Here is a 26,917-nt window from a genome sequence, read left to right on the forward strand (position 1 = left end):
CTCTGTGGTGCACTGTGGCACTGAGTAACACTGCCTTCTTCCCTTAGGCATGCCTTTAGCCCCTTAATTTGGCTATGTGCCTACCATATAATCTTCTAGCAGCATAGAGTAAAATATAATGCTCAGCTGACTGGAAATATTCTCCATATGTATTTCCCCTCAGTAGAAGAGAATATGCAGTATAGAGAGTTCATACATGACTTTTTGCTGACATTCCTTGAAGAGGTTACTCAATGAGTGTAATTCTAAAATGATCTCAGAGATTAAATGGTAATATCCTCTGAAAATAGAGCAGAAGAGAGGTGCAACTGCTGTTGACTGGTTAACTTATGTTCTAAATATTTTGTAAAAACTTAGTTTTTTCCTGAATTGCATACAGTGTGTTGAAGAGTCTGCAAGAGTATCTGAGACATCCATAGCCTATCTGATGCTGGGCTTTGTGGGAAACTTTCTGAACATTTCAGTGGGATATTGAACAGGGCACCAGTAATAAGAATGATTGACTGTGACCAACCTGTACTATATTTGAGTTGGAGAATTAGGCAATGGAGACCTCTACATCCAGTTTCTAATGCTATGTGATGTTCTGTAACGGGTATAGAAAAATCTAAGAAATCTGCTGTTGCTGATGTGCCGTGCAGCCAAAGAGCTGGAGTCGTGGGAGAAGTTTGCTTGCTCTCATCTCTGTAATGACATATCTGGATATGTACTTGAAAGCTTTTCCTCATTTTGAGGGTATTTTGAGATGGATGCAAAAGGAAGCATACTGAATTATGTACGTTTTGTTGTTTCCCGAGTAAATGATTTTGAACTGAAAGAACAAAAATGAAGAAATGTTCTTCTTTTCTTGTCCAGACTACTAAAGTCTCATTTTATATCAACACTGTTCAAATACTAAGAAGTGGGGAAAACTTGTTCAAAAAGGTTTATCATGTATTTCATTGCTGGCAGTTGCTGCTGTTCTTACCATAAAGAGGGCTGTTGGGTATCTGAAGCAAATTCATGTATGTGGGCTATAGAAATATGAAGTCAAATGCCCTTTGTGTATTTTCTGGAAAAATAAATATAGTTGTTTTAAATTGAAAAATGTGTTTGTACTGTGAATGTGCTGAAGTGAACTCTATGGAAGTAAAATCCCTTTTAAAAAGCCTGAGTGTTAAAAGGTCATGATAACCATATGTCATCTGCAGATATGCCTGTGAATAATCTGTTTTTACCAGTTATGTAAACGTATATGTATATTATAACAGTTCCAAGGCTGAAGCTTTGCAACATTTTATGTATTTTGCCTCTTCCGTGCTCCAAAACACATTTGTTTGAACCTTTTTCTTCAGCTTTTCTTCTTGTGGAGGTAGAGCTTTTATGGCCAGGTAAGTTTTTGAGGCAGTGGGAATGCAGGCTGGAGTCCCTGGCTCCTCTTCCACCACTCTTCTCGGGGTCAAAAGCAAAGTTGTCTGTGCTCCTGCTATGTTTGTAGTTGCTTAAGGTGGTCTTGCACTCCTAGTGTTAGTAGGCATCATATTTTAGTCATTTCTGTTTCAACATATCACATTGAACCAAATGCTTAATCCAAGGAATTATTCTGCTGACTTTTGAAGGGTTCACAAGCATTAGTTTAAAGAAATCTACCATTCAGTGAAGAATGAAGCAATTCTTTTATGCATACCTTTGTGTGTGCTGTAAAATGCGTTGAAATTTATCTTGGATGTAAACTGGAGGAAAACTGCCACATATTTAATTCAGTAAATTCTGCAAAACATTTTCTGTTGTATCCAAACCAATAGGATGACAATTACCCCAAACAGTTTCTTTCCCTTTTGTCCTTATATTTGCTAAAGTCATGTGTATGTCTGCTAGGAGAATATATTGCAAGACAAGGTATGATTTAACAAGGGGAAGAAGTTGTTAGACTGAGCTTCAAGCTACCTGTTTTCTGCTCGTAAAAATTATTTCATTGTTGTCAGCTTTGTCTGTTGAAGTTATTGAACAAAAGTAATTAAATGGGATGCCATACAGTATTATCAGATTGCAATAATTTTTAGAGTGTAAGAGACCAGGATGACTTGCCAAAGTGCATACTGTCAGTCTGTTCTGCAGAGGAGTCTCTATTTTAACAGAAGGTGAAATACTATGAAAACAAAATCTGATGGACTCTTTTTTGCGTACTTTTCATCTAACATGTTTTAGACCAGTGGAATATGGTATTTAAATTGACTTTATATTAAATATGGAGATAATAACAATATCATATAGGTAGTGGTCTAATACAGTGGTGAAGTTCACTTAACTAGTAAGTTACCGGTAAGGGCAACCAAGATTTCTGTAGCACAAAATCTGAAATATCAGTGTTTTCAACACTGAGAGGATGAACCAATATAGGTGTATAGAGTTCTTGACAATAGGTTTGACAGGCTTTGTGGGGTTTCTTTGAAGAAATCAAACCAATGACTTCTAAAACAGTACAGCAGAAAGAATAGAAAAATTCAGGTGTTTTGTTGTTTATGTTTTTTCTGGAAATATTGTCACTCAATCCTGGCTAAAAAAAGTAAATAAACCCGACCAAACAAAAAAATCTGAGTAGACTGGTTTTTTTGTTACCACTAATTCTTCCTGTGTTTGCTAAAGGTTGGTTAGATGGGCTGGTATGAAAAAGAGAAAAGACATTTAGGAGTATTTTGGGTGTAATGAGAAACGTGATCTGAACATAGGTGTTGAAGCCAGAAATCTTTGAAACTTACGTGACTGTCTGAAAAAAAGCTGCATGCTTTGTTTTTCAGATCGTGGGCAGCCCTCTTGCTCTGTCCCTGGTATGTTACTGGGAATAATAATCTTCTCAGGGAATGGTTATGAGAGTGGATTGACAGTACACTGCTTAGGTATTTCTGCACCAAACTTTACAAAACAGTTTTTTAGTGTGTTGTATATGGAGAGCCAAACTGGAATGTCCTTTTGATGGCTTCTGATCCTTCCAACAAATTTCTTCTGGAGTGTATCAGAATGGTAATAGAAAGAAATGTCAGATCAAAATATTAGCAGTGAAATTGAAGAAAGGTGATTTTTATAATCAAATTATTTTTACCTGAAAGGAGACAAAGCATTGTACGTAAGACTATAGATGTAATAAACATTAAGTTGAAGGTATCAATGGGAAAATGAGATTGTGATAGATTTTATAGCAGTAAAACTTAGGTAGCTTAAAACTGTAATGAATATTCATGGTGTTGCATGTCGTCATTGTATCAATGAAACAGAATTTGGACAGGAAACTAAATCCACTTACAAAATGTTTCCTTTCTGCTTCTAATTCTCAGGTGTCCTACATTAGTCAAGACTGTGAAGAAATTCCAGAATTCCTAGGACAAAAATATGGACATATGGCAAAAAGACTAGATCTTAGCTTCAACTTGTTAAGGTATGTGGCAATATATAGATTTTCAAGTGCAATATGGGATACCAACTCCTAAAATAGAATACCTTTTTTTTCAAAGTAGAAACATATATGTATGTCAAGTAGATTTAGTTGTTATCAAGTGGAAAACACTGTTTTATGGGTAATGTTTGTCTCCTTTTCTTGCACACTTGGAACAGAAATAACCAGGTGAGTGTGGAAATTAATTGTGTTAACATAAGTGATGCCCAATGAGGAGCCAGTGGTTTGTTCTCTGCTCAAAATGGAAAATAAGCATTATTACCTGAAGAAGTGAGGAATGGGATCGAAAGTGAATTTTTCTTAACCAAACTACAAGTAATTGTGTGCTTCTTTCACTCTTTTTTTTAATTTATAGATCTCAGGTTATTATCATAAATGGTTTATAATGCTGTTTTCCTATATGGTGTATTTTGTTCGATGATTTTATTTTTGGGCAGCTACGTAGTTAAATGCTAAAACTAAGTGCAGTTAGAATTTGTAATTCCTTCTAATTATTTAAATATATGGATTGATATAGAATTCTGTTGTATTCCTATTAGTTTTTACAGTATCGTTTTTCATTTAATCCTCGAGAGAGAGTCAGTTGAGGTTCAGCAGTGTATTTTTCAGGTTGGAAAATCTGCAGGTAAGTAGGGAGAAAGGATTGGAGTGTAATCTTCTGTTTAAGAAAAAAACATGTTTTTTTGGTGGTAGAGTTGGACTCATTTGAGTTTTCCTTTTATTTTATTGAGGGTAAGCTTGGAATCTGCTTGTAAGGGGTAAGACAGGTACTGTGCTGGTGCCTTGTTTTCCTAGAGGGAACAAACACTGGTTTTAACTTACTTAACACTCAAAAATGTTATCCTGAGTCACTGTCAACCCTGAAGGACTGATTCCTACATGCAAGATGTAGCAGAGCAAAGAAGGCACTAAATCTGTGCTTTATTGTCTTATACTTCTGGATGATGACTCTGAACCTGTGGAAACTGTTATCAGAAGAGATAGTTTTGCTGGGGGAGGGGATTGAATGGGCTTTTTCTTCATTTTGTCATGAAGATAGTTCAAGATCTGTATGTGTATTTAGATTTAGCATGTCATCAACAAGACTGCTCCTTCTTTACATTTCTGGAGAAAAAAAGTGTTTCCTTCATTTAATGCATGATTTGAAGAACAGTTCCTCTGAATTTATTTAATAAAGTAAAATAACATTAAATTTGGATGTAAAATACCACTTTAAAACTCTGATCATGTTTTCATGGAGGGCTCAATTGGTGCTATAGTTCTGAAATCTGTGTTTTCATCCCTTCTTTCCTTCTCTGCCTAAAACACTATCACTTAGCCTATTTTTCAGAAGGGATATAATTTGGTTTTATTGAGATTTGGGGGAGAACAATCAGCTTGTGATGTAGGATAGCTTACAGTTGTAAATCTGTAAAAGTATTTTAAGACCAGAAATCAGATTTAGGGAAAGAGGAGAGGTGGATTATTTTTTTCACCTTTTTTTTTTTTTTTTTTTTAGCTTTGGGAACCTAATATTAAATTTGATGAGAGCTAGCTGTGTAATGGTTTTTTATTTAAGCAGTGATAGATATACTAAGCATATAAAAACTAAGAATGAAGTATTTATGGTATAGTAGCTGTTCAGTCTGATCTGCACTCATGTATAAACCCTGTGCCTGCATATTATAGAGAAAGTCAGATAAGATATAGAATAAGTGTTATAACGTTAAATGAATGTCAATATAGAAGAATGCCTTGGGCAGCTGTTGAAGTGAGTGTAAGCAGTGTCATCTTCTTTAAACAAGTATTATTGCTTGAAAAATCTGACATTGCTGTAGTATAGCAATGAGTTTTATGATTTTTATCAGTGAATGCCTAATTTGAAAAGTTTAGTTTAGTGTACTGAGAATCTTAATGTCTATACTTAATGTTACTTTTAAAAGGAGTTTGACTTTCTACTGCTACTTAACTGTTGGTAAAAGCAAAAGCTGAATGAAGAAGACCAAGGGTGATCAAAAATGAAAAAATGAAGAGAATACTAGGCTTTACTGGCACAATATTATTTGCAGTAAATATGTTAATTTTCATTATAATATGATTTATTATTAGATGAGAGTGTGTGTGTTCATTGAAAGGAAAAAGGAAGACCAAATGTTCTTAGTATGATGTTTTTGTTACTCAGATTTCTCTGATTATTTTCTTTCTGACTGTAATATATACACAGAAAAAAAAAGGAGGGGAGGGTTGTAATTAGTTCTTTTGAGCTGGCAATTTAATACAGAGGAAAATGTATATTTTTCACCAGGTTTTTTTCTGACTTCAGAGTTCTTCCCAGACTAGAGCCCCTTCCTCTTCATAAAATAAAACTTAGGGCTTGTGTAGATGCCATATTCTCTTTGCATCAGATGTGGTAAATCTAATAACAACACTTGATACATATAATCACAAAAATTTGCTTTTAAAAAGAATTTTCTTTCTTGTTTGCCTTTTTCCAAGAACTGGTGTCTCTTCTTGATTACCCTGAGCAGTACATGGATCCAGCTCTTTCTTCTGGCAGCCAAAGTGACTGTTACATGTTGCAATGGCTATGTGTCTCCCCTTTTCCCTGTGAGGGAAAGGAAAGATAGAGGTGAATGGCAAAAGGGAATTTATGGGGATGTTGGGAAAAAGGAGGAGTAACAGCAATTTGTTGTGTACGAGGCAGTGGAAGAAACTAGTGTTTACTTAAAAGATGCTGGCTGTGATCAGCAAGATATGGTGCTACTGGATTGTGTGCTGTTTACATCCCTGAGAGACAGAAACCCTTCAACCCCAGAAACTATAGTCCACTTGTGAATTTTCTCTTCTCATGCCGTTTTCCTTACAGATGTTGTTTAAATGCTTTCTTATGTCTTTTGTTTCCTTTTGGGACTAAAGGGGGGTTGTGAAGAAGATGGAGCCAAACTCTTGTCAGATGTACAGCAAAAGAACAAGAGGCAGTTGTCACAGGCTGCTGCAAGGGAATTTCCAACCACGACGGGGAAGGTTGAGTGGAAGAGGTGCCCAGAGAGGCTGTGGAATCTCCATCCTGGGTGCTATTCAAAGTGCAACTGGACAAAACCCCAAGCAGTCTGATGTAACTTTGAAGTCCCCCTGCTCTATACAGGGAATTGGACTAGAAGACCTCTAGATGCCCCTTTCAACCTAAATACTATTATTCTGCAGCTTTATTGGCATGGTCATAATGGCCTCAGTTGTAGCAGCTCTTTTGATTTGATGTTGGTGGTGATTTTCAGCCATTTTAGAAATGAACGATTTACGCTGTATATTTTCAGTAAGGCATGTTTCAGGAGCAGACGTGTTTTGCTTTGGGTATCTGCTCCAAGTGTCTCATGGCAACTGTATTTGATAGCTTTCCCTGATAACGGAGTCCTTTCATAATATGTGGAAAACATTCCCCAAGTCCCATTTAATGAAGGCATAGACTATGGGAAGAAAAGTCACTGATGTGTTGGTGTTACTGGGAGACTTTGCTGTAAAGGATTTCAAGAGGGGATAAAAAAAATATTGTTCATCGATCATAGAAAGTTAAAGATTTCATTAAAAAAGAAGGTAAGTAGTAGTCACTGGTGAAGGAAGGAAAGCAATAAGTGAGTAGGAAGGATGTAATGTAAGTAGAGAGTAGAGATTTTGATGAAATACAAAGACTTTTTTTAGATGCATCATGCTGTCTGGTGGGAAGAAAAAAACCAAACAACCCACAACCTATTCAAAGCTTTTTTTACTTGTCCTAGATAACTTTATTTGTACCAAATTTTTCTTTTCACATTAAAGGCTAAATGCACTGCAGTGCTTGAATAACTTGATATCAGTGGTTTTGTACAAATAGGTGCCATGCTTTTATGAATAACGTCTACGGTTCAATTCACAGAGAAGTCCATCTGTAAATTTATTCTCAGTAGTTTTTGAACATGTGAGTTGTTCTCCTTTTCCTTACAGAGGTTTCTTCTGGGTCTAAGCTATGAGGTGAAAGGGAAAGTGAATCTTTAATCTTGGTCGATGAGGAAGGATTAATCCAATAATTGTGCTCATAGAGATACAAGTATCTCTTCCCTCTCTCTAGGGTGCAGATTATTTCTACTAGGAGCATGAATAATTTGCACAGTATGTGCTTGTGCATAATTTCCACTCTCCGATGAAGAAGTGTATATATGAAAATATCCCCTTGAACTATAATCCTGGTCTGGAATGTTCCTCCGTGACTTTCGTGAGGCTGAGCCTTTGTAATATCCTCTCTATGGACTTGAGATTGTTGTTTCTGTCTTCTGCCTACTGTTTCCTTGCCTGGGGGAATATGCAAGTGGCAGCCTGAAAATGGGCTTCAGTTTTTACAGGGCACGTTCCTCTTTGTGAGTTGAGTATGTGAAAGAGAGGCTTTTTTTTTTCTTACCACCTTCCCGGTCTGTGCAGCAATAAGATACGCAGAACAGAAAGATGAACAACAAAAGAGAGAGGGAAATAAAAGCCAAAATTCAAAACAAAGCATGACATTTTTTACAGCCTTTAGACTCATCTTTGTAGCATTTTAAAATGTTGAAGAAAATGCACTATTGTTAAAACTTTTTGATGGTTTTATTTATAAGGTAGAAAAATATTTTCACCATAATTGGGTAACTCTTAATCGTAGCAATTGCATATTTATCAGTATGAGGGGCTGTTATTAATGTAGCTGTCATGCACAAACACATTTCTGCATTAAATCCATTTAGTATGTGCATTATTTGGTCTAGAATGTCACCAGGACATCAAAGCCCCCTTAGGCATAAGAGCACAGTGCCCTGCTGTGGCTGCAGAAAGGGCTTGATCAATAAATGTAACATGTTAATGCAGAGCAAATAGAATAAAAGATTTCTTTGACAAGACATGAAAAATCACCTTGTGGCAGCTGGCATGGTGATGCCATTTCAGCGGAGACACTAGCAAAGTTGATCTGACAAGTAAAGAGGAGAGATGATGGTTATAAGGTGCTTTTGTTTCAAACTTCTTTCTTGACCTGTCAGGTTTTGAAGGAGCCTGAATGGCCTTTTTTTGTCATGTGAAAATTGTAGTCTTAGGCAGTTATGAAGCAGTTATCTCTTCTCAAATTGTGAATGCTGCTGTTTAATTGATTCACTTAGCATTTGAAACTGTCACGCATTAATAATTGCTAAATCCTGTAGATACTGCTCCAGTGTGTCATGCTTAAATGTGTAGTTATCAGAAAATTAATATCCTTAATGAACCGATGCTTTCAAACTAGCATTGCATGAAATCTCCTTTGCCCTTTCATTTGCTGAAGGTATATCAGCCAGTTTTCAGAGAAACCCCTCCCGACAGTTGTGTGGTTTTATTTATTTATTTTTTTGATGCCCGACAAATGCCAGCTTTGCTTTGGGTACGTAGTGTGCTCAATGACAATAAATATAGTAATTATGCTGGAGTTGGTAATTAACATAATTATAGTCAATTACGACAAATACAGCGCAGAGCTAAATGAATGAGGGTGAGAAATTAGCAAGCTAATTGATTTACCTTACGTGCTGCTTTTTCTTGCAACTAACAGTTGCAGATTTTCTGCAGGAAAAAGAGTGTTTACAAATAGCTAATTGTGTTTTGAAATGATTCTGTCTTATGGCTCTCACTCCTGTTTCCTTTACACTGAGGTGAGGAGGATTGAAATGTGGGATAGTGGTTAGAAGGAGAAAGGAGCTGCTCTTTTCTTACTGAATGCTTTGAAGGGAGATGTATGTACTTGCTTTAATTTCAGATGCTTCTTACAGTATTGAAGGGAAGAAAACCACATGATTCTTTACAAAAGACATTGCTAGAGAAATTTTGGTCATATATTTTAATCCCCTTAGATGTGGCCTGAATTATCTAAGAAACATCTATCTACCTGTTTACTGACATTAGAGAGATCTGCAAAGCACTGGAGACCTAAAAGAAGAATTTGAATCGTTTGAGTAATCCAAGTGTGTTGAAACAATATGCCCTTGTTCAACCATCAGTTTCAATAATTTAAACTATTGGACCAGTAGAGACGCAAAATATCATAACATTTGTGCACATTATAATTGCCTGTTTTGTTTCAAGATGATTTATGGTATCTTGTCTGAAATAAGTGTATTGGAGCTATGCTGTTAATGTTTTTCACTTGCCTTGTTTTTTTATTTTCTATCAGGCATGACCACAGTTTTCTACGTGAAAAGAGAATGAATATGTTTAAGTATTGAAGATTTTGCATTGCCTTTTTAAAAGAAGATGCTTACTAGTAGCTGAGATTTCTTTCTTACTCTAAGAAAACAGTGGTTTACAAATGTTTGTAAATTTTATACTTGAAATAGTTCACTTTTTCAAGGTAAATGGAATTGTATATAGAGACTTCAACAAAGAGATAATGTTTTCCACAGCTAAGCTATCTGAAATGTATAAGTTCTCGATAATTTTTCTTCTACTATTGCAGTATTGTATCGAGTTCAAATGAGTAGGATTGCATGTTGAGGTGGGTACTTAAAGTTTTCCCTTAAAGGGTTGTCCTACATTAAGCACAAGATGCTGTTTTTTAAATAATGTTGAAATATTATGAATGTCTGAAAATACACGTACACTAACACTGCTAAGGGTGGTCATTCTTTAGAAGCAATTCAGTTCCTAGAATCATTTTGCTAAATGAAATATTTATACACAAGGATTCATTGAAATTATTTAAAATTTATAGATTATAATAATCTTTCAGTTGACGTCTTACATGTTTATTAATCACTGTGGTCTATCTGATGCATAATTATTTTTCTATTAAAATAAATGTGAAATAGGCTACTAGACGGACTGAAGACAAGTGTGATAATAGGTTCTCTTTCTACATGGGTAATACCTAGAAAGTTGTATAAGGTAAAGTTCTATAGATGTATATCTGTTGGAAAAATAGGAGACTATTACCAGTCGCAAAAAGAATTATAAACTTCAAATAGTATCTTTACTTTTGATAGTTGATAGACAAAACTAAATCTGTTCCTTGTTCTCTTCTTCCCCTCCTTTTTCCTCCCACCATGCCTCTCCCATTTTAAAATTGGCATTTCAACAGGAAACGGATATGATCTGGGTAATGTATAAGGAAAACTTTTTTCACACTTTATAACTTCGAAAATATTAAAAAGTACTACTAAGATATACCTTGTCTCACATACAATAGCCATGCCTGTGTTCTGTTATTGTGTCAGCTTTAAATGTGACTATAGAATATTTGCCATTACAAAGTATTGTCTGTGTGTAATTTTGTGAGGTGTATTTTCCTGGTGTGTCTTATTTGCAATCATTAGTTCATTGGTGATATGAAGGGGACCAGTCAATGACTGATATTAAAATTATCAAACTAATGGGTTATGGTATGTATTTAAATATCTCACCAATTTAGGCATACTGTGCCAAGGATAGAAGCTGCTTTTTTGATGGAAAAGGTATTTTTCCAAACTCAGTAATATGTCAGGGTGAACTCAGAATATAAGTTGTTGTATTTCAGTCTTCTACGGATGGCTGTTATCTTCTTTAGTCCCAGCAGCCTCTCCTTTTTTCCATTGATCCTTGACTTTTTATGGCCACATAGTCACTAACAGACTGTGAAAACACTGTAGTATATATACCTCTGACCCCCCATGCTGGCCATTATCCCTTGATTTACTGTATCTGACAGATCAGAACCTAAGATTTTTTTCTGTTCTACTTTTCTCAAGAAGGCTTAACATTGTGGAAGGAGTTGTCTTGAGAGAGTATCACGTGGTAGAATTGGGCAGAAGATTGTCACCTGAACCTTTGGCTGGGGGGGGCAGTGTGTGTTCTTATTGTGAAGTGGAGAATTTTTGTGAGGATTTCTAGAACTTGAAGTCTGGTAAAAATGTTAAACAAACTGCACAATTTGACATGAAGTAAAATAAAGTTGTGAGCTTGAATTGTTACATCCTTGAATATAGCTGGTGAATATTGCTGTGATGGATGGTCAAAGTTGGTTTTTTGGTGATATCCGTCTGTAAGGGTCTGGTGCAATTATGAGTAAAGGTGAAATCTGTAGTTCTGAACAAAGTTGAGTGACAAACTTGGACTTGGACAGAGATCAGATTTCTTATTAAGGATCCATTGACTCAAGGCTGTTGATAAGAGCTTTTGACTGAGGCAGAACATTTCCCAGTGAATTGGTGTTTGCATTACCTAATTTTCTTTGTGTTTTAATGTGCAGGGGGTGAACTGCTTTTTCTTGATGTGATTTCCTGTATGAGATGGATTGAAGGCTAAATCCACACAATCTGCACTTGTTCTTTGGGTACCCAGAGGGCTTAATTCACTGGCACAGTCAAACCAGCTCCTCTTGTGAAAATTTTGATCAGTCTTAAACAAAAATTGGTTTTTGTGTTGAATTCTGTACTGAATAACAGGAATCAATGTTTGATAGAGAGAAAATCAGTTAACTATTAAAAGGAAGACTGTCACAATCTATGGAAAATATTGGCCTTTGGAAGAGAAATAGTTTGATGCACTTGTTTTAGCTTTGAAATAATGTCAATAGATTGCAAATAATATCTTAGTGACTGCTCCTGCATGATCTATGGTTATCTGGATTTTAAGACTGAGAAGTATTTTTTTCAAGAGTATTGGAGATTAAGGAAAAGGGCACGATAAAGAGCATGTTTTAAGTGTAATAGTCAGGTGGACCATGCTTGCTTTCTGACTTCCTTAATCTCTTTCACTCTAAAACAGTATTTCCTCATCACTGCTGTTGTGAAACAAGAGCGAAGGACTGCAGAAATAACTATTGTCTGAGGATAAGGAGCTTGACTGAAGGGAAGAACCTGCATTAAACCTGGAGTTATTGTCTGTCTTTTCCTCTCTGTTTGGTTGAAAGGTATCTTCTTCTCTCCTTAATGCAATATAAAACATTCTCAGCATCTAGTTGCAGATGTAAAGAACTTGACTAGCTTTGCTGATGCCAATTGCTAAGAAGGGTCTCTGTCCTTCAGTGCTGAAGAAGCCTGCTGAGTGGTCATGGTACAAGGGGCTGCTTGGCATTTCGCAGGAAAATCCTTATGAAGCTTCTGTTTATGCATTGCTTGTTTGTTTTATGTGGTCTTGTGTGGTTTGTGCCATTTTTGAGATCTTACATTTTACATAAATCATCTTAACATAAATTATCTTGGAGATGATTTTTCAGCTTAAAAAGACAGTCCCCCGTTTGTGCAAGCATAAAGAATGAGTAGCACAGAAGTGCAGAAGGGCCCTGTATTTTTCTCAGACTCAGGAGCCAGCATGTCAAACCAGACATGCTATACAATAATTATACTGTCTTTAAGGTCATGGTTAATGCAGTGTTATAGCTCAGTTGCAAGCTTTAACCAATCATCGAAGTTTCATGATTTTTATTTATATTTTTGTTGTGTTTCTCCTGGTCTTTATTTTTGACCATGCTTGACTGAGTGAGTTGCTCACTGGTAGAGCTGGAAGATCATTTCCTTTCTTAATAATTTATTTTCCATTTTTATCTTAATTTGCCTGCTGAGTCCATAAGTGGTAGCAATGAATGTGTTTTGTGAAATACAGCCATCCTCATTGCTCATATTTGTAGGAAATCTTTCTATGGTGAGAGACTTTAGAAATCACTTTTAAAAACACAAATAAGAGGGGCAAAATGTCTAACATTAGGGGATAGTTCATAATCTGTCCAAAACTCAGGGAAGTTGATGGGCTCTTGCAAATTGGACCAAGAGGTTTATTTCAGGTGTTTAAGTCTCTACTGTTTTTCCTGTGCAGTTGGTATAGGAGCTGTATTGGTAGATAGTTGATATTGTTGCACTGAAGACTAAAGTGAAAGTTTAGTCTTGTCAACTTATTACTTGTCAACTCCAAACTTAATTTTTTATTTTTGTAAAACTAACAGAAGAGTTTAAAAAGTTGTGGGGTATTTTCTGCTTGTTATGGGTTTTTTTTTTTAGTATGAAGCTCTTAAATGCTCAGTTCTCTGCTCTGGTTCATATATTGCACTGATGCAACCACTTTGAGTGCAATTGCTCAGTCCTTTATTTTTGAATTTGCAGGAAGCACCATTTTTCAATGCTTGCTTTTCTGAGTGTTAAAAAATGTGGAATAGATATAGTTAAAATATACTTAATGATATTGAAAATATGGCTCCTATTTTATGAGTCAGCTTTGCATTTCCCATTTGGTAGATGGGCTGACTGCTGCTGTTTTTTCCTTGTGAATATGCCCAGTGGAAAGATATCACAATGCTCAATGTTTTTACACTCAGAGATGTGAGCTGCCTTTTCTTTAAAATATTAGTCTGTGATCGGACCTGCTGATAGGAAACTCAGTTTATGGATTTAACAGAAAAGATACCTATTACCAATATTTAGTCACTTTTTAAAATCGTAATTTCCAACCATTAGTTTGAAGATCAAATTTAGTATGTATTCTTTATAAGAGAGGTGTGTACTTGTGGCAACTTAAGTGGCTTATTTAGTTTTAGTTTAAATATTTATTCATAATGAGTTTTTAAATTTTCTTTTATTTTCATTATTTCAAGACCAGTATATTTTAATTTTAAGTCTTTGGGTATTTGCAAGCATCCAGTCACCTACCTAGAGCAAGAAAACAACTTTTTATGACCAGGATATGGCTAGTAAAGTTTTATTTTGTTGACAGGGATATGAGGTTTTTGTACATCTATTTTTGTCTCATTTCTTTTACCAAATGCTAAAAACTTATTTTGTATCCTGAGAGTAAAATCTCTTAAAGTGCAAGGAATTGTCCTCGAACTGTTTGAGATGTGTAAGGTCCAAGACTTGCTGAAGTGCCATGACTCTGCAAGGCCCCATGGCCACAGAAACACTGGATGAGGATGCTGTGTATTAGACTCCCAGGACTTTCGAGACCTTTTAACTGGAGACAGAAGAGGAAAACTTGACCTAATTACGTAAGTGATAAAGTGTAATGATTATTCTAAAGCCCTTAAAGGCTGAAGGAAAGATGTTCTAGACATGCCAATGATTAACAGTATATTGAATACTCAGAAAACTCTGCTTCCAACTCAATTATGTTAAGATAATATGACAGTCCGGTATGTGAATGTTAAAGTCACAGCTGCTCAAGGATTTGAGCACTTTGTATTTCTACCTGTTATCTTGCATTTAATACACTCTCTATCTTGGATAGTGAAGCACTTTGGAATAGCTCAGAAACAGTCATGTGTGAAGGTGATTATGGTGGAATGGCTTTGGGAAAAAATGGTCAAGCCCTATTTTTTCTGAGAAATGGAATCTAGCCAACTAAGTGAGAGGCTATGTCCAGTTTACTTTCCAGTTTACTTTCTTCCTTTACTCTGTGCCTTCTTTTCCTCCCCACTGCCTCCAACTCCTTAAATCAGTAGAAGGGTGCTGAGAGATTTGGGTGCAGGTGCAGCATGAGGTTCTTTCAGGACATTAATGCCTTACTGTAGGTTTTGCCTCACTTCCTAGTAATTGGTAAATGGAGGAAGAGAGGACAAATGGCTGTTTCTTTGTGTATTTTAATATAGCATATGAAAATTTTGGTTGCTGTAGCCCTAGTATTTTAAAACCTAAATGAGAGAGTGAAGTCAACTTTAAGGTAGTCTTGCACTTTTTTTTCCCCCGTTTTCTTTCTCTGTGGGGACAGAAGTGCACTGGATGCAGGTAAGACTAACATGGGTGGAAAAAGTAGCACTAGAAACCTGCCAAGATAGCTGTTAGTTATGAAGTTGATATTTGTATTTACAGCATAACTTCTTACTATCATATAACCTGAAATGAATAAATAATTCCTGTTTTGTAACAGATACATCTTAGCAGTAGGCAGAGTTGTGTCAGAATTGGTCAGTAAGCTTCATTCTATACACAGAAGCATCAAATGTTTTGGGTTCTCTGCCTTTTGTTAATGCACTATGAGGTCATAAACTAAATCAGATTTTCTGAATGACTGCCTGCCTACAAATTTTCATACAACTCTCATTCATAGGGAAGAAAAAAAAAGGGAAAAATGCTTCTGCACTCTGGTGAGGGTGAAACCCTATTCACCCCCTCTTTTTTCCGTAGTAAAAAAGCACGAGAAAGTCTACAAAAAAGATACATAGGTACAAACTTATGATAAAGGTTCATCTCTAAGTACCTAAAATCAAATAAACTTGCCTCTGTGTCAAGAGAATTTACTCAAATTATACTGCTGCTTTTCAAACCACTTGCAGAAAAAAATAGATATTTCTTTTCACTAGATTTTATATGCTGAACACAACTGAGATCCTTGATGTTTGAATCTATTCAGTTGAATAGAAATGACCTTATTCATACTATACAGTGCATTCACATCTCTGCATGTATGTAGAAAGCCAGGTGTTAGTTATTCCCATTCTGTGCAAGTCTATTTTTCCACAGTGTTTTTAAATCTATACTTGTCTTTTGCTATAGAGGATTTTATTTATTTATTTATTTATTTATTTATTTATTTATTTATTTATTTATTTATTTAAAGACCATCACATCTCTTTGCATGATCATTGAAAGAGAAAGTAAATTGCTGTTGAAATTCCCTCTGGTGATCCGGGCTAACAGAACCACAACTACTATATTAAAAACAGTCAAACAAACCTCTCCTTTCTTTTCCTCATTGGTGTCTATGTAGGTGAGAGCTTTGACCCCAGAAAGCTTTACATGATAGACTCTATTCAGATTCTTCTGTGAATCGTACTAAGGTTCCATGTGTAGACTTGACTTGTACCTCTCTGTGCTTGACATGGTAACTTCAAGATTTCTTGTTATTTAAATATACTAAAATGTAGTCTATATCAAACTGCAGGTGCTGCTACACTTCTATTACAGCATGGTAACATTTGCCTTAGAAAAACTCTGAAGCTGGTGAAAGAGTTAAGCAAAGCAGGCAGAAACCATTTCAGCTTTTACTTTGCAGATACAACCTTTTAAGTATACCTACATTTACCTGCAATGGCAATCGTTTTGCATTTTAATGACAAATCAAGTATGCTAACTTGCATTTGAAACGAAAGTGCCTTAAATGTCTCTGGCTGTCAGAATGAGATGTTAGGAGCTTGATGAAAAGAGAACAAAGAAGACAAAGTATGAAGCCTAGATACAGAGCAAAATGAAATAAAACCTTGTATGGCCTGTCAGGGGTGTCAGTTGATATTCCTATCTAAAGCACATTATAGTATTACTTTGCAGCTCATAGCTTACTCATCTGTCTTTTTTAATTCATCACATTCTAGCCCACATCTTTTAAGTCCCATGTGTCAACAATGGAAGAAATCTGTTAATTGACAAATGAGTGTCACAAATGTGAATTGGTGCCTTTACATCAGAGGCAGGTAGTCTCTGTTGTTTTTTGTCGGCTCTATTATTGGCATAAGCCAGTGTAAGACATCTGTCTTTGCCAGAATGAGAGATGACAGCCAAAGAAGGGCTGTCATTGTTTTAGTGCATGTTCATTCTGCTGAGATACTGTATAAAGATAAAATGTCAGTTAAAAGAATATGAAAAACTATCGGGAGGAAGTCCTTAAATTACTTGGGAAGGGGATCCGGGAATTGGTGCCAGAATTGAAATCCGAACGTTCCAGTTTGCATCTATCACATCAATTTAAAAATAATACTTTCTGAGTAACTGGGTCAGTTTATAAGGCATTTAGGAAAACGTTATGTTGTGTTGGCATAATTAGCTCATAAGATGGAAGGAAAAACATACCTTCATAGGATATGAGTTTATTACAAGTTCATTTTTCAAACATGTATAGAATTGTCTCAATAAAAATATGCTGTGTAGCATCTCTGGCATTGATTTGCATCTGTTTTGAAATATTGAAATTGCTCCTTTCCAATTTCTTTTTCTGTTATAGTTCTATTTTAGATTGATGAATAACATAATGAAATAAAAAACATAGCCAGCTGTGAGTTGATGAGACAATTAATAGGAAGAAAATTATTAACATAGTTCCAGGGTGTCTAGAGAGTGTACAGTGTACAAGAGTTACTCCCAAATCACTAAACCCCTTTATTGCAATAAATGACTTTTTAATATCAGATAGCAAAAAAAAAATAGGAGGAAAATGTTTTAATGGATGAGGTGGAAAGGGGGAATAGAATTGAAATGTCATAAAAGGCTGCCGTTTTACTTTTTACTTTGTATCAAAAATCATAAGAGAGGTAGATCTGCACATTCATCTTCAGCAGTTCTTACAACCCTGTGCTGTAAGTGCTACAGGACACTCCCTGTGTAACCCCGTCCTTCCAAAATGACCAGTCACTTGGGTTCTAAATGACCTTGTCTGAACTCCAGGGGTTTTGAGGGCTATGTTGACAAAATCTGGTGAAGGACTAACTCGTGATCTGTAGTGAGGCTAGCTGACTTGAAGTTTCAAGATAGATGTTCCTGAACAACAATTTGTTAAAAGCGTTAATTTTAAAATTACTTGTTTTTTGCATTTGAAATAGAACTGTTAATATGGTAAATCTTAGAAATTCTCAGTTATGATACTACTCAATACAGGTAGAATGGTCGTTGGTCCTCTTTTTTTTATTTCTTTTATTTATTTTTTTTAAACTTGCTTCTAGTGACTATTTGAGCAGCAGAAAAAATATCAAACTAATGTTCTCCCTCCCCTCCCCACCACTGTATGTGGGCCTCTCAAATTTTGTTTGTCTTTGACAGCTCTTTTTATCTCCAAGGTACCTTCTGGCTCTTTTACTTCAACCCATGGTTAATGTTGATTGTTAATTTAGTTTTAACTATTGATACCAGTAACAAAGTTGGATACTTCTAATAGGTGCTTGCTTCTATGGATCTTCTGTGTCTTAAGGTCTAGAAAGCTAAGAATGAGTAGCATGCAGCTTCCTTTTATAAGCTAGTCTTTTCACATTTCTTTGGAATTCATTTTGCTAGACAATATTTTAAAATAACATCCATGAAAATTAAGAGGTATTTGCTGCTTGGTTTGTGAGCCTTGGATGACTGTAAGTTTTTAGTGAAAGTCTTGTTCTTCCATTCCCATTTTGTTCTTCCATTCCCAACCTTCACTAGTTCTAAGTAGATGTTTAAATTTCCAGTCAAAAGCCATGTTGTTGGTGGTGTTACATCTTTTTAGGCAGTTTTTCATCATGTGCTCTGAAGTTCAGTATCCTTTGAGAAGTGGAAAGACAACGCTGCCTCCATTTTACAGATGGCAAAACTGAGTTGTGAGGAGGCCTTTTTGATAAACTTTACAGGCCAGATATAATTATCAGCTCTTCATACCAACTTGCATAAACCACTTCTGCATGTTTGGAGAAGTCATGGTTGATACTTTCCAAATCTGTAGTGATTCGAGAGACAGTTTATTCTCATGTGCTACTTGGCTGCACTTTGTATTATCTGATAGCAGGTGTATCAGCAAGATGATGATATAGCAGAGACTAAAAAGAAAGGATGCATTATAGACACAGAAGAAATTTCTTTACCTTCAGATAGATTGAGATTTTCTCATAATTGTTCCCTCGTGGTTCAACAGTATATCATTATAAAAATAACAATGGTAACAGCAAAAAAAATGTAGACTAAGACTGTATCTTCTATTGTTGCTGGACTTCCTTCCTTTTCTAACTAAAAATCAAGAGATAATAAGTATGAATACCAGATCTGGTCTCCCTTAAAGAAGTGAATTAATTTCTTTATGAAAATTCATATGCAGGAAATACGGTTGGAGCTGGTTAAGTTTCCGTCCTGTTCCATGCCAGGAAGAGACCAGAGAAAACATTTGGCTTGTAGAATTCAGCTATAGGAGCATGTGTCACTGTCACTGTGTTGTCACTGTTAAATTAGCTCTAGAAAGGGAAGATACTGGAATTTAACTACAGAGACATTGTATGTGTGTGTGCACATACCCTCTTGGTGATTCCCCTCCCAACTGCCAGCTGTCATACAGAGTCTGAAACAGACAAAAATTTATTGGGTAGTATTTAGAAACATGTCAGTGGTAACGACTGGATCTCTGATTTCAATTATCACCTACTAAATTTAGGCTAATGTAGTGCATTTGTAGACCTGTTGAATGCACTTGACATCATGTTTAAAATATTTGAAACTGCACTGGTTTTTAATATCATACATTGACCGCTTTCTTTTTTCTACTCACATCTGGTGCATGGCAGCAGGCATCCCATGTGACCTATAAAAACTTCAGTTGTGCTAGTTTGAGTTTCTTTTTCTTCTTCAGATAATACTTCAGCAGAGGAGAAGAAAGTAGTCTCAGACTACAACTGGTTTAATGAAACTGCTCTAAGATCTGTAGTTCACCATTTCCCCCCCTTTACAATCAGTGTATAAACAGCATTTTAAGCTTTATTCCTATTTTTGCCTTTATTTTTTTTCATTGAAAATTCTTGGGATTTAGGGTCCTTGGTTATTTGGGTGCTCTTAAAACTATTTTAATAATAAATTACCTATAGTCACTACTTTTTTTTGTAGAATGACAGGTGAGATTTCAGGTGCAATCTGTGATTATACACCATTTCTAGTGTTATATTAGAAGAGATTAAAGTTTAAATCCAAATTACTGCGTTCTGCTTTGCTTATTTTGCAAAGATTTTATGTGCTCTTATTTTAGGATTTTTGAGGGAGATTATTTTTAAAAAAATGTTTTCCAAGTACTGGAATACTTTATTGGAGTGCTGCTAAGTAATTTTCTGTCTTCAAATCTTGTACTCTTTCCATACCCATCATCCTCATATGGATTTATGAAATTTATATGCTGATGTTTGCAACTCTGAGCTTATCTTCTAACTATTGGAATAGTAGCTAGTGAAGTAATTTGTTTGGTAGCACTCAAGAGTACTAATCAACACAGTCTTTAGTTTGTGTTTCCCTGTTTCTGTGAAAATGTTATGAGCTTTTAAAATTACATCCACGTCTGCATGCAATTAATGTAAGAAACAAAACAGTCTCCAAATAGGTGTACATTACTTGAAGTAAGTTCATTGTCCACATCTTCATAGTTACGTAGACAAACTTGGGGAATTCTGGAAGTATAAATATCCTCCTCCTTTAAAGCAAAATCCCAGCTTATACTCATTTTGCTTTGTTGTGGTTTCTCATGTCTGGGAGTATATTTTTCAGCAGTATTTGCCATGGTCGTTAGCAGGTTCTTTTCCTGCCTAGTGCTTCCAGACATCCTTTAGATGACTTATTCTTAAGAATCTCAAAGTTATTTTAAACTGAAATCATTATTAAAAAAACCTGAGCATTTTATCTCCGAAATACAAGACACAATAGGAGAAGATTTCAAAATGGGTATTTGAAACATGCCTTCTGGGAGAGGAAACAAATCTTGAAGATCAAATTTTAGTAAAGTTGGATGTAGGCCTTCTGGTGAAATGTGTAAGGTCTTACTGATGATTTCTCATTTTCAGAATTGCTACAAGTGTCTTGGATGGTAAGTTTCAGGAGTAATTTCCTCTGAGGCTTATTTTATGGGGATTTTGTTTTGGTTTTGTTGTGGAAATTGTCTATAATTCCTTAGAAATTCTCTAAGCCAAGCATGGATGCAGATGGCATCCAGTAATTGCAAGGGATCTATCTACCTAGTGGCTTCATGGTATTATCAAAGTTACCATCAAAAAGGAGCAATATTTACTACTCTGATTAAAGCTTGTCCAGTGCAATCCTAAAACTCATAATTGATCACAAGTCACAGAAAATACCTATCTAACTTCATTACATCCAGCCTACATATAAGCTCTACTTATCTTCCTTTCACAGAGATAAGTTTTTCTCAATGAAGAATCCATTTAATGTGAGCCCTATGTTGTTTTTAGTTTTCCTTAAATGTTTGAAAAATGAAGCGTAAGGTCTGAGAAGTTGTCAACATATAAATTTCAATCATAAAGTAAGAACAGTCTAAGTTCTGAATAGCTTGCAGAACTTGCTTTGCTCTGTTATGTGTTTTTTAGTAGTTTGAGACCTCCTGATGAGTAGATTCTGTTCTGTGCCATCAGTTCTAACCTGTTTTGTTGCTCCTACCATAATGCTGGGATTTTGGAAGCATGCAGGGTGGGTATTTCACTTGTTTGTTTTGATATGTTCTAATGATAGTGTATTGGTTTGCAAATATAGGGAATTTCTCTGCTGCTCGACTTTGCTAACCTTTCTAATTGCTCTGTACTCAGTTCTTCTCAAATCATTCCTGTGCTGCCTGACTGCTACCGTGGATGACCCAGTGATGGACAGTTGTGCTGGCTTCCACTTTATTCCCACAAATTCTTCTATTCTGTGTGGCTGCAAAAGTGTTTCCTCTGCTTCCAGGTATCTTATCTCACACGATAGCATAGTGCCTGCCAACCATATGTTTCTACAGCACCTAACTGTACTTTTGCCTTCTCCTTAAGTCAGTAGGACAGTTATTGCTTTCAGCACATCAAGGTGGAACTTCACAAACGTGTTATTTTGTTGCAAGTCTGTCGTAGATGGTGCATCTGTTCTTGGCTTGCTATGTCAGAAGAGTGTATACATACTTGAAGACTAGAGAGGGAAAAAAATTTATCATGTTACTTTTCTCTCCTTGTTAAAGCTGATAGGTCTAATATAATAAAAGTACCTGTTACGGTCATGAACTTTAAATTAGGACTTACGTTGCATAAGCAGACAAATAAAGTATGTTTTATATATCTGTAGAGGAGGAAGGTAAATACGATGGTATTTCTTATAATTTATAAGCCCCATCAGTAATAAAAGTCTTGAAGTGTATTAAACTTAATCCTTATGTTAAGGGCTTTGTCCTATTTTCTTGTTATTTTTCACAAATGCTTCATCAACCATCATAGTCCTGTAAAGTGATTTCTGTGTAGAGGTCATAGTGGAGAACTGTAATCAGAATAAACCTAAGTTTATACTTTGTGGACAAATAATAATTACTTGACTAAGAAGAAGCAAAGAGCATTACACAATTTCAAAAAAGAAGGGACAAAAGTAGAGAAGGCTTACCTTTGTTATTAATATGTGGTTTACTTTTATTTCATGACTTCTGTCACACAGAGCTGTCCTTCTGTTGAATGGTCTGAATGTCCTTCAGGCATAGATCACATTTATTCTTGTTTTAAATGTGAACAAGTATGAATTTACTCCACTGGAAAGGAAATAAGATTATAACAGAGGAAGTTCATGTTGGAAAGAGTAGAAAGGAGTTTTATATCGATACTGGCTTTGCATTTTGATAACTCTTTGTGATGCTTTCTTATTGCATGACTCCTACTGGAGGGTGGTGATACATTATGTGATAACAAATTTCTTGGGAACAAAAATGTCCTTTTCTGCCAAAGCTGGAGGATGGTTCTGGCTCTTTTTTGTTGTTGTTGTGGTTTTTTTTATAATTAATTATTTTAAAATTTTTTTCTCCCCCCTCTCCTTCAGAGAAGTCCAAGAAAACTGACACTGACAGAAGACAAAAATGGTTTTTATGATGACATCATGTATTACCCAAGCAAATATGTTTTGTGAAAGATTTTTTTTATGGTGTTGAAATAAAGAATCAGTGAATAATTCTTGAAGGAATATTGGTTCAGATTATTCTTCCTTCTATCGCCACTGCCCCACCCCTGCTTTTCCTTTTCTACTTTGTCTGTTTCTGGGGGTCTTAATACTGATGCTAGCTACAAATGGTTGTTAAAGAAATTACCTTCAGTCCTTAAACATAGCTGCTTCATATGGATTGATGTTATGCAAGAATAATCTCTGCCATGAAACTGGAGGCCATACCCAGCTTTAGCAGTATTGTTGCTGATTTACTGGCTCCCACAGCATTTAATTGCAAACTAATTTGGAGGTGTAGTAAGTTTCCTTTGCTGAAAAACAGTAGCAGCAGCATCTATTAATGGAAGCTGAGTTGTTTTCATACAGGTATCCATTTATAGATACCTGATTTAGTTAAACTGAACTTTGGCTATCAAAGGCTATGGATAAAAGCAGTCACAGTATTTGTTGAGATGATGTTGTCATGAACAGCAGAGAAAAAAGCAGATGAATAAAATACAGACAATATTGCAACACTGAATCAGTTAAAAAGAAAGCAAACTGGTAAAGTTATGTAGATTACACTAGTTTTAGAGATAATGCTAGACAATAAGGCTAAAAAGGAGTTGAGGTTAGTTACATGAGTGGCTGGAAAGAGGTGATGACTTGGTGTAAGTCTCAGACTGTGACTTGAACAAAATTCTCAGACCAAATACCAATATCTTGGCTGAGATGCTGGGGGAGCTGGGAGGCTAAGCATCTGTTGGCTGCTGGGGGTACAAATGATTACAGAGACAGGGATGTCACACAAACCTTGTAAAAAGCCTTTTCCTTTGCTGTTAGGTAAAACATGGAAATTTATGGCTGTTTCATTAAATTCTTTCAATTTACTGTAGTTCTTAACTCCAAGGAAATAGAAAATATATAGAAACAATTGTGGAGATGTCTAAATTGGCACTTAATAAATGTTGCTTGATCCTTCCGTAGTTGATAATAGTTAGCCAACTGCACTCTGCAGTGTCTGAGGACCCAATGTAACCTTTTTACTAAAAGAAAAATAGCATCGATTTAAATAGCTGTTTATGCAACACATCTGTGCTGAAAAGAACCCAAACCAATGGTACAACCAAATTCAAGCTTGGTTGTGATGACTGTGTTCATAATAAGCAACTCCTCATTTTTTGAATTTTTTTTCCTGTTGTATAGATTGGACCTCTGATATAAAGTAAGTATTTAAACATTTTTTGCTATTATGTACCCTGCTGAATATACCATACATGTAATTGCCTTTCCAGCTAATGCTGTTCTGTGGAGGAGGGGCAGGGTTTGCAGTGGCACACAGCCTTTTCAGAAAGTTTGAAACTTGGGAGTTCTGTGTTGTGTCAGGGAAGATGCTTCTTATCAGTTTGTCTGAAGTGTTTTGTCACTGCAGAAACATAAGAAGAGGAAGGTGCAGCTGTTTCCACAAAAACAAAATCTGGAGCCTCACGAGTATGTGGAAGTCTTGCCCATGGGCAAGGCAGGGGCTTCATGCTCATGGTGAATTCCTGGCTTGTTCAGTGCAAAGCATCGAATCTCTTGCCTTACCTTTGCCAGGAGTCAGTGCTTTGCAGGGAGCTAAGAGTTAATGTACCTTATTTCTGTACAAAGCAAGTGCTGCCATGTGATTTGGAGTCCTATCCCTCATTTCCCCTCACTATGAGCAGTTGTATGCTGTATCTTACTTCGTAATTCTTGAAGAGTCAGGTTGATGGATTTTTATTTAATATGTGTTAGGCCTCAACCTTTCCCGAGTCTCCTTTTAACCTTGTCAGATTTCTCTCTGGTATTCCTCCTTCTCCTATTTTGAAGCCATTAAATTGTTGTAATATAAATTGATTTACACTTCAACTTTGGTAAGTATTTTTGAGAAACATGGAGAAACTGATGCATGCAGAAAAAATAGTTTTCTCTTGGGGAGACCCTGAATGTTCTGGGCATAGCTGTGAAGACTGAGTCCTTGCAAACTTTCAGTTATCTTGTAACTTACTCAACATAATCTGTATAAAGACTACAGCAAAGTTGGTAAGAATTCTTTCATCATCTATAGTAAACATATACTAGCATAGCAGTACTATCTATCTACCTACATATCTATATAGCATATATCTGTCTGTACTGTGATGTAGACTGTCGGGCCACCTGAAAAGATGCCTGGTTTTTTTCCAGTTAAGTGACAGTCGTATAGCATGCACTTAACCATGTTCTTAATTGTTTTGTAATACAGGAGTGGAATTAATGTCCTCGTGTGCTTTGCTGAGTCAAGATTTGGTGGATTCCTCTGCTCATGTTTCATGCTGTTAACTCTCTACCGATGTTCTTTCTGCTAATAATGATAAAGTCACAAAGCAATTAAACTCCCACAAGCTGTCCTTTAATAACCTTTGTCATTTGTCAGAATGCATTAGGCCCTTGCAAATTTTTACAGAGAAACTGTTGGTCTTCATGAACTAGTAGAGTGCTCTGATGTGCCAGTTCATCCTCCTTGCCAAATTGCTGTTGGTTCAGAGGGGAGTTCACTTCAGTTTAAAGAAATATCTTACACCTCTTTCTGTTAGACCAAAGGATTTTCAAACAAGATCAAAATCTAGGTTTTAAGCTCTTGTAATGTATGTTAAACTAGAAAATGCATAATGATCTTCATATTCTAAATGATGCTACACGTCTGTGAGCACTGGGGACTTAAAATACCGCTGTTTATACTACAAAGGTAAATATAGTATACACAGTGTGATTCTGTCTTCTCCAATTATTTTTTTTCTTAAATTAGTATTACAATTGCAAGAAGTCAAGGTGTATTCCTCCTTGTAATTTACCAGCATGCAGTGGATAATTGAGGTTGGCATGTTCTTGGGTTACCTGCTATAAAGGAAAGTACGTGGGAGGAAAAGAAAGCAACTCCCCATAAAACCGTTTAATATTTTGGTAACTGTCTAGTGTTAAGGATTAAAAGAAGTGATAATTCTATTGCATTTGAGGTAATTTAAGTGTCTAAATTTCCCTTCAACAGATAGAGAGCTCTGATGCTTAGAGTACCTATTGCATCTCTACTGCAGGGATTGCTTTCTCCTTGGTAAAATTATGTTGAAGCCAGGTGGATCACTGTTACTTTGTAGATGTGTACACTCCAGTATTCAGTTCTTGGGTACCCAAGGAGACAGATAAAGTATAGAGAAGCCAGTCAAATAAACATGCTTTACTGACCTCTGACTGGAGCTGGGATATATCAATAAACTGTATTACAGTTTTTAGTACAGTAGTCTGTGACCTTTTGAAGTATTGAAATGTATTTTAGCATTGTTTCTGTTTGGAAAATAAAGCTTTAACATGCTCTGTGTTCCACCCTTCCACCTGTTCTGACAGGGTTAGACTAGAGACTATGCATGTCATTAATGAACAATGTAATTCACAAGAAATACATCTAAATTAGCAGGTAAGCAACCATTACAAAAAGTTATTGACTTTGACGGAAGTCTTTTGTATCTGGTATCTTCTTTGGAGCAACCATTATTTCTTTTTTCTTTTAAATATGTTTTAATTTTTTTTAAATTGCTTATCCTACCTGGGCTACTTCATTATTGTAACAAATGGGGTAAACTATGCATCAGAGAGATTTCATTGTTATGCTGCTGGTGTTTCTGTTACATCTTTTCTCTCTTTGTTGCTTGCACGAATATGCACATATATGTATTCTGTCACATTGTTGAGCTGTTAGTCTCAATATTGTGTGTGTGGCTTTTATTTTTATTTTACAAATACCCATCTGGCAACTGAAGACAAGTATTTTGTTGACAGATTAGAAAGGTTTAAGGTTTTTGAAGTTTGCACGTCCTGTGAAAAAGACAGGTCAATTTTTTTCTCTCTGGGCATCTGTCTCTCATAAGCTTATAAATTGCTCTTGAAGCTAGAT

The 26,917-nt window shown here is 35.8% G+C and overlaps 1 protein-coding gene and 1 long non-coding RNA gene across 2 annotated transcripts in view; both read left to right on the forward strand.

Annotated features, from left to right (window-relative positions):
* LRMDA (leucine rich melanocyte differentiation associated) overlaps positions 1-26,917 on the forward strand; it is a 645,824-nt gene that overhangs the window by 1,128 nt on the left and 617,779 nt on the right. Inside the window, exon 2 of the mRNA XM_032694727.1 lies at positions 3,312-3,412. Within this exon, the coding sequence (XP_032550618.1) occupies positions 3,312-3,412 (101 nt within the window). The remainder of the gene's footprint in view (positions 1-3,311; positions 3,413-26,917) is intronic.
* LOC116790092 lies at positions 18,368-22,996 on the forward strand. Its single transcript, XR_004358256.1, has 2 exons — positions 18,368-21,765; positions 22,870-22,996. It is a non-coding gene; the product is annotated as an uncharacterized LOC116790092 (long non-coding RNA).

Source organism: Chiroxiphia lanceolata, chromosome 8 (genome assembly GCF_009829145.1).
Source record: "Chiroxiphia lanceolata isolate bChiLan1 chromosome 8, bChiLan1.pri, whole genome shotgun sequence".
Taxonomy (NCBI): Eukaryota; Metazoa; Chordata; class Aves; order Passeriformes; family Pipridae; genus Chiroxiphia; species Chiroxiphia lanceolata.